General features: G+C 35.4%; 1 protein-coding gene across 1 annotated transcript in view; it reads left to right on the forward strand.

Annotated features, from left to right (window-relative positions):
- Positions 1–9,258, forward strand: part of LOC128551491 (putative bifunctional UDP-N-acetylglucosamine transferase and deubiquitinase ALG13) — a gene marked incomplete at its 5' end in the record, with an annotated part of 60,624 nt that extends 51,366 nt beyond the window's left edge. Inside the window, one exon of the mRNA XM_053532365.1 lies at positions 8,884–9,258. Within this exon, the coding sequence (XP_053388340.1) occupies positions 8,884–9,081 (198 nt within the window). The remainder of the gene's footprint in view (positions 1–8,883) is intronic.
- Positions 9,259–9,294: the final 36 nt, after the last annotated feature.

Consider the following 9,294-nt stretch of genomic DNA (forward strand, 5'->3'; position numbering starts at 1 on the left):
GTAGCTTCTCCCATCTCCAATCAAGCGTACCACACTCATTGATTCATTGAAATGAAGAAGCGATTGATCCGCCCATGCCCCAAATGAATTTAAATCAGACTGTAAATCTTCACAATTATGTGTACTGTTCACTTCTCTAAAAACCTTAGTTTCTACTCAAGGATTGGAAAATTTGAAAATCTAAACTAGTCTGAACACATTTTATAATGTAAATTCCTTACCCCACCCATTTTCTTATACAAATGCTGATTATTTGGACAAGAAAAACAAAGAACAGAAAAAGTGGCATGCATCAATACATATTTACCCTTACCAAAATAATGTAGATTGATGTTATCAAATAAATTAATACGTTTTTATCCGACTTTCATTGAAATAAATCCGATTTTTGTAGGAACACAATTTGGCAAACATTTGAAAAAATGGCGTAACTGCATCAAGGGGAAATAACTTTAATGCAACTAAATATAACATCATGATATATTATAGAAGATGTGTGCTTAGTATGTATTTATTGTGATTAAAGTCCATTTTAGAACAACATGAGACTGGAATTATAAGCATTCAATAGGAGAGCAAGCCAAAAACCAAAAAGAGAATATATACGAATCACAATTTACAGAATGTCGGATTTTATGGGCATTACATTGCTGTTAAGGGCCATTAAGTTTACTCTCAAATGAAATCGTACACAACCTGAACATTTAATGGGCATTAAATCAAATTTAAGGGCCATGAATAATCCTGTTAAATTAAAAATATACAGAATTTCACTATTTTTTCAAAGCCATTAACTATTTTAGCTATCAAACTAAATTTTTAATGGCATGATTCATGGTCAAAAATGGGTGTTTTAATGATATTTTAACATGTAACCCATTAATATTGTGAAACCTGTTAAATAAAGTGATGCAAGAATTAATGGGATTAATTAACGGTTTTTCCTATTTTAATGGATATTTTACAGGGTTTTAAACCATGTTTAATGGTATGTGCATCCAGTAGTGATGTGTATTGCTAATAAGTGAAATTGGCAAGTTAATTTAATGATCCTCTGTGAAGATTGTTCAAATTATGCCCCTGGGGGGGGGGGAGGTTGCGGGGGGAAGAGGCCCCACCTTGTGGGGGTCTCAAGTTTTACTTAGACTTGTATGGGAAAATTTTTTAAAATCTTATTTTCTGAAACTGCAAGGCATAGGTTTTTGATATTTGGTATGTTGCATTGCCTAGTGGTTCTCTACCAAGATTATTCATATTATGCCCCCGAGTAGAGACCCCAGCAAGGGGTCCCAAATTTTACATATATTTATATAGGAAACACCTTTAAAAATCTTTTTGTCTGAAAATCACAGGGCCTAGGCCTATGATATTTTGGTATGTAGCATTGCCTAATGGTTCTCTACCAAAATTGTTCAATTTATGCCCCATGGAAGAAACGAGGCCCTGCCCCGGGGGTCCCAAGTTTTACAAAGACAAAAAATCTTTAGGATTTTTTTTTTTAATCTTGACTGAAAGTTCAAGGCCTAGGCCTTTGATATTTGGTATGTAGAGTTGCCAAGTGAATCTCTAACGAGTTTGTTCAAGTTATGCCCCTGGAGTTAAAAGAGGCACTGCCCTGGGGGTCACTTGTTATATGAGTTATATAGGAAAATATACTTCAAAAATTATTTGATCATATTTCCTAGACTGTTTGATTATAATTACCTGATGACCCAAGTAATTAGGTGTCAACTGGCTGTGACCTTGACCTACTGACCTACTTTCTTGTTTTTTAAGATACAGCCTTGAAATTTGGATGACATGTACAGTTTTGAACACCAATTTTAAAACTGACTTACAGTGACCTTGAATATGACCTACTGACTTACTTTCTCAATATTTTAGCATCAGTTTGACATTTGCAACATGTATCTCATATTACTCAAGTGAGCGATCCAGGGTCATCATGACCCTCTTATATGAATGTTTCATAACATCTTGATATAATTCATTATATGGTATCTAAATGCAAGGAAATTGTGTCATTTATGGTACATTTTGCAAAAAAATCCCATAACCTGGGAGGGGACACCCGAGCCATACCCACCCTGTCAATGTCTCACAGCGCCCCATTATCAGAGGCCTCACGACGTGTCTACACTCCTGTGACAGCTCTAGCTTTATGCAAGGTGGAGAAGTTCGAAAATTTAAATAAGTAGGTAATAAAATCATTGATTATACAGAAGTAACTCCACCCTTATTTCAGAATCATTACAAATATGATTTCCTTTTCATACATCTCAGTTACCGTAACATTAGAAATTTCGGTCATGATACCTGGCAAAGTAGATATTCATATAAAATTATCATGATTTCAAAAGCAGTTCATCTTATCACTGTATGGTTGGTGAGACAGTATTCAAAATAAACCACATTTACATTTCTTTAGCGACACATAAATTAATTGATTGAAATGGCAAACATAAAAACTTAGCAAAAAAGTATGTAACATTAATTTCTGACTAGACATAATTTAATTTTCTGACTAGAGATAATTTAATTTTATATGTTCTATTTTATTGTGGACAGAAGCAGCTTCATCTCTGGATGTCTTGCTATCTGTGATTTTGAAATGTAAAGTTCTTGTGGTAATTACTCTTTGTGTTAAAAAATGAATTTGCATTTTAAAATTTTTGTATGGTTTGTGAAATCTTATAAAATTTGTGAAGGTAAGCAGTTTTGTCAGAAAGTGAAATTCAATTTATGTATGATTTTTAATTCCACTATTCAGAGGATAGGGGTGCTATTCTACTCGCCCTGGCGTGGGCGTGAGCTAAGAAAAATTCTTGGTTGAAGTTCTTCAGCAAACTTTGATTTTCTTTGTTACTATTGCTTATATCTTACTGTAACTTCACATTAACATTGTTCAGAATGCAAACACATTATGTTCAGGGGCTGGGCCCATTATACTCAAGGTCAAGATCACCAAGTTTTTATACTTGGGTTATTTTTAAGGTTAAAGTTTTTCGGAAACTTGTTTTTCTGTTATATCTTTGTTACTGTTGCTTATATCTTACTGTAAGTTCACATAAACATTGCCCAGCATACACATAAGTATTGCAGGGGTTAGGCCCATTATACACAAGGTTAAGGTCTTCAAGTTGTTATTAAGGTTAAAGTTTTTCGGCATCCTTTGTTTTTCTGTCATTTCTTTGTTACTGTTGCTTATATCTTACTGTATTTGTTTGTTTGTTTTGGGTTTAACGCCGTTTTTCAACAGTATTTCAGTCATGTGACAGCGGGCAATTAACCTAACCAGTGTTCCTGGATTCTGTACCAGTACAAACCTGTTCTCCGCAAGTAACTGCCAACTTTCCCACATGAATCAGAGGTGGGGGACTAATGATTTCAGACACAATGTCGTTTATCAAATAGTCACGGAGAACATACGCCCCGCCCTATATCTTACTGTAAGTTCACATAAACATTGTCCAGCCTACAAACAAAGTATGTGCAGGGGCTGGGTCCATTAAACCCAAGGTCAAGGCACCAAGGTGTTATACTTAGGTTATTTTTAAGGTTAAAGTTTTTCGCCAACCTTTGTTTTTCTGTCATATCTTTGTTACTATTGCTTATATCTTACTGTAACTTTACTTAAATATTGTCCATCATACAAACAAAGTATGTGCAGGGGCTGGGCCCATTATACCCAAGGTCAAAGTCATCAAGGTGTTATGCTTAGGTTATTTTTAAGGTTAAAGTTTTTTGGCAGCCTTTGTTTTTCTGTCATATCTTTGTTACTATTGCTTGTATCTTACTGTTATTTCACATAAACATTGTGCAGGGGCTGGGCCCATTATACCCAAGGTCAAGGTCACCAAGTTGTTATACTTTGAATTATTTTCATGTTAGAAATTTTTCAAAAGCTTTGTTTATAGACATATCTTTGGTACTTTAAAAGATAATTACTTGAAATCAAAAATATTTCTTTATAACAATCATCTGCATGTGAGGTTTACATTCCCCATAATTCTAATTGTATTTTTGACAGAATTATGCCCTTTTCATATTTAAAGTTTTTTTGGCAATCTTCGCTTTCTGGATATAACTTTAGTACAATATAAGATAATGACTTGGTATATCTTCCTTTTAAAGTAGAGGTTACTTATTGAAACATAAATTCATTTTACTGTCAAATCGCTTGATAGTGGGCGCGCTGTCTTACGGACAGTTCCTGTTAACAATTTGTTCTGTACAATTTGACAATATTTTTGGACAAGTACCCATTGAAAGAAATAGAAAGTTGGTAGGTGAGTCAAAAATCATTTTGGGAATAGGTACTTGTCCAAATTTATCCAGTATTGTATATTACCTTGTTAGTAATCTTTTTATTAATCCCCTGCCACAAGTGGTAGGGGGTTATAGGAATGGTCTCCGTCTGTCCTTCTGTCCTTCCGAGCTCACATTTGCATACTTAGGTGGCTATAGGAACAATAGGTAACTGTACTTTTTAGCTCACCTGTCACAAAGTGACAAGGTGAGCTTTTGTGATCGCGCCGCGTCCGTGCGTGTCTGCGTCCGTAAACTTTTGCTTGTGACCACTCTAGAGGTCACATTTTTTGTGGGATCTTTATGAAAGTTGGTCTGAATGTTCAGCTTGATGTTATCTAGGTCAAGTTCGAAACTGGGTCAACTGCGGTCAAAAACTAGGTCAGTAGGTCTAAAAATAGAAAAACCTTGTGACCTCTCTAGAGGCCATATATTTCACAAGATCTTCATGAAAATTGGTCAGAATGTTCACCTTGATGATATCTAAGTCAAGTTTGAAACTGGGTCACGTGTAATCAAAAACTAGGTCAGTAGGTCTAAAAATAGAAAAACCTTGTGACCTCTCTAGAGGCCATATATTTCACAAGATCTTCATGAAAATTGGTCAGAATGTTCACCTTGATGATATCTAGATCAGATTTGAAACTGGGTTACGTGCCTTCAAAAACTAGGTCAGTAGGTCAAATAATAGGAAAACCTTGTGACCTCTCTAAAGGCCATATTTTTCATGGGATCTGTATGAAAGTTGGTCTGAATGTTCATCTTGATATCTAGGTCAAGTTCGAAACTGGGTCACGTGCCGTCAAAAACTAGGTCAGTAGGTCTAAAAATAGAAAAACCTTGTGACCTCTCTAGGGGCCATATATTTCATGAGATCTTCATGAAAATTGGTCAGAATGTTCACCTTGATGATATCTAGGTCAAGATCGAAAGTGGGTCACGTGCCATCAAAAACTAGGTCAGTAGGTCAAATAATAGAAAAACCTTGTGACCTCTCTAGAGGCCATATTTTTCATGGGATCTGTATGAAAGTTGGTCTGAATGTTCATCTTGATAATATCTAGGTCAAGTTCGAAAGTGGGTCACGTACCATCAAAAACTAGGTCAGTAGGTCAAATAATAGAAAAACCTTGTGACCTCTCTAAAGGCCATATTTTTCATGGGATCTGTATGAAAGTTGGTTTGAATGTTCATCTTGATGATATCTAGGTCAAGTTTGAAACAGGGTCATGTGCGGTTAAAAACTAGGTCAGTAGGTCTAAAAATAGAAAAACCTTGTGACCTCTCTAGAGGCCATACTTGTGAATGGATCTCCATAAAAATTGGTCAGATTGTTTATCTTAATGATATCTAGGTCAAGTTCGAAAGTGGATCATGTGCCATCAAAAAGTAGGTCAGTAGGTCAAATAATGAAAAAACAGGCCATATTTTTCATGGGATCTGTATGAAAGTTGGTCTGATTGTTTATCTTGATGATATCTAGATAAAGTTCAAAACAGGGTCACGTACTTTCGAAAACTAGGTCAATAGGTCAAATAATAGAAAAACCTTGTGACCTCTCTAGAGACCATATTCTTCAATGGATCTTCATGAAAATTGGTCAGAATTTTTATCTTGATAATATCTAGGTCAAGTTCAAAACTGGGTCACATGAGCTCAAAAACTAGGTCACTATGTTAAATAATAGAAAAAACGACGTCATACTCAAAACTGGGTCATGTGGGAACAGGTGAGCGATTCAGGACCATCATGGTCCTCTTGTTCTTTGATGTCATTCATTCCTTAAGGCTTTTATGTGGCTATTTTTCTCTTACATGGCTAAAGGAAAAATAGAGAGAACAAAAGAGTAGCCACATAAGTATCCATATGTAGGAACGTTCGTCTGTCCATAACACTTTTCTGTCTGCTCCATATCTCCTAAACCCCTTGAAGGATTTTTATGAAACTTGGGTCAAATGATCACCTCATCAAGACAATGTGAAGAACCCATGAGTCAGCCTTGTCAGCTCAAGGTCAAGGTCACAACTCAAGGTCAAAGGTTTGAGTCTTCTATTTTGTGTCCGCTCTATATCTCCTAAACCCCTTGAAGGAATTTTATAAAACTTGGGTCAAATGATCACCTCATCAAGACGATATGCAGAACCCATGAGTCAGCCATGTCAGCTCAAGGTCAAGGTCACAACTTAGGGTGAAAGGTTTGAGCCTTCCATTTGTGTCCGCTCTATATCTCCTAAACCCCTTGAAGGAATTTTATAAAACTTGGGTCAAATGATCACCTCATCAAGACGATGTGCAGAACCCATGAGTCAGCCATGCCGGCTCAAGGTCAAGGTCACAACTTAGGGTGAAAGGTTTGAGCCTTCCATTTTGTGTCTGCTCTATATCTTCTAAACCCCTTGAAGGATTTTCATCAAACTTGGGTCAAATGATCACCTCATCAAGGCAGTGTGCAGAACTTATGAGTCAGCCATGCTGGCTTAAGGTCAAGGTCACAACTGAAGGTCAAAGGTTTGAGCCTTTCATTTTGTGTCCACTCTGTATCTTCTAAACCCCTTGAAGGATTTTCATCAAACTTGGGTCAAATGATCACCGCATCAAGAACTCATGAGTCAGCCATGTCAACTCAAGGTCAATGTCACAACTCAAGGTCAAAGGTTTGAGCTCTGTATCTCCTAAACCCCTTGAAGGATTTTCATGAAACTTGGGTCAAATGATCACCTCATCAAGACGTTGTTCAGAATTTATGAGTCAGCCATGTCAGTTCAAGGTCAAGGTCACAGCTAAAGGTCAAATGTTACCCTTTCACTATCCATAGCATTGGCTGGGGATTTAGCTGTCTTTCAGACTGCCTTGTTATAAGCTTACATCCATCTTTGTAAAAAAGGATAAACAACCAGACAGCACAGTCCTTCTTTTATAAAATTCAGTCTTATAAAATTGTATACAGAACATCTCCTTAAGTGTTATTGATGGTTGGTGTTTATTGCATGGTCATTTAAAGGTTACTCAGATAAAGTATGGACTTTATAGAAGAGTAAACTATGCAAAGAGTAGTACAAAGAAAACTGTTGTTGCTTTGAATAGGTTACAGTGCTTTACATTTGTTTGATTCCCAGTATGCATTGCTTCTCTTTAAGTTTGTACTTTAGAAGAAAGTGTTTTTTAAAGGTTCATATACAGTATTTCAACTTTGTAGCGAAATAAGTAATTTTTGAATAAAACGAAACATAAGATAACAAGCTCTGTCAGTCTTCATCATTAATATACTAATAAAAGATGCCATGCAGAGCTTTTTATGCATATCTTTCAGGCGGCATAGACTTTTTGCCTCTTTATTGCAAGAACATGAAATCTATTAATGCGAGATGAGCTTCACTGAGTATTGTGAAAAAATTCTCACAGTTTGGAGCCATGATTGCTCATGAAGAAATTTAATTTCACTTAGCTGGAAACTTAATTTGAGAACGCCTGATAAATGGATCATCATTTCAATCATATCATAATTGGTTTACATGTGAATACCTTAATTGGTGAAGCACATACCCCTGTTGGTGTAATTTGCATGAAGTTATAATAGAGATACTGAATTTTATTGAAAATGTGCAAAAACTTTTACTTTGATAGTTTCTTTAATTACCTGTGAAGTGACTAAAAGTGATTTTAAATTTTAAACTAGCAAGATCAACTGCTGGTGCTAATGGTGCATAAATGTTAATTTCACTGCAGAAAATGCAAATTGTTGATGGTAACAGTGTCCTCTGAACTATCCGAGTATGTAATTTTCCAAATACTGTATCTTGGTGTACTTAAATAGAAGTTACTTAATGTGAAAATTTCTATTGCAGAAAATATTAAAGGTTACATTCATTTTTAACTGGAAGAACATTTATCATAACTTTTGTATAACAGATGTAGCTTGGAAGATATCACTTTACATTTAATTAATCTGTTATAGATCATATGAGGAGGGTAGGCACTTTTGAATATTCATGACAGTATAGAAGGTGAAATTTGATTCATAGGAAATACTCTGTTGAACCCTGCTTTACATGGAATTCCCTGTTACCAGTTGTGTTGAAACTGGGACATTGTTTCATGTGGAATTATCTATTACAGGTATTATGGGCAGGGGAAGCTTGCTTTACATGAAATTACCTGTTATCTGCGATGTTGAAACTTGGGTGCTGTTTTATATAGAATTATCTGTTACAGGTGTTATTGGAAGGGGAACCTTGCTTTACATGGAATTATCTGTTGCCTGCGATGTTGAAACTTCAGGGACATTGTTTTATAAGGAATTGTCTGTTACAGATGTTATTGGAAGGGGAACATTATTGTTACATGAAATTATCTTTTGCAGGTCATATTGATAGGTGAATGGGAATTATCTATTACAGATCGTTATGAAATACAAATGTTTTTACATATATTTATATTACAGATTATACTGAAAGGTGAATATTATATTACATGTCATTATCTATTACAGGTCATATTAGAAGGTGAATGAAGTTTTCCTCTACTTCTGATATTGCAAAGTGAACATGACATTTAACTTTGAATTTCCTATTTCAGGTCATTTTAGAAGGTGAACATTACCATGGACATATACAGGAAATAAGTGCTGAAGATAACACTGCTGTTGTATTCATACATGAACTTGGAGAGAAGTATGTTCAAATTTTCTTGTCATTTACCCAGAACACATTAATAATATCAGAAAGAAGAAAGCATAAAATACAACCAAGCAAAATGATAGTAAACTCAATTTGATTGAGTCTGTTCATGAGAGGTAATGAAGAGTGCAACACCCAGTATGCCCCTTGCACTGGCTTAAGTGAAATTCTACAAAGTTGAATGAACTCCATGATCCCAAAAGACAAGAAAATATAGCAACACTGAATTCAAGTATGGGGAGACATTTTACTGCCACCACACACAGCACTTACAGATTGCTGTTGTGATAGTTAATAAAATCTGTAAGAA

The sequence above is a fragment of the Mercenaria mercenaria genome, unplaced genomic scaffold (assembly GCF_021730395.1).
Source record: "Mercenaria mercenaria strain notata unplaced genomic scaffold, MADL_Memer_1 contig_1161, whole genome shotgun sequence".
In the NCBI taxonomy this organism is placed as follows: domain Eukaryota; kingdom Metazoa; phylum Mollusca; class Bivalvia; order Venerida; family Veneridae; genus Mercenaria; species Mercenaria mercenaria.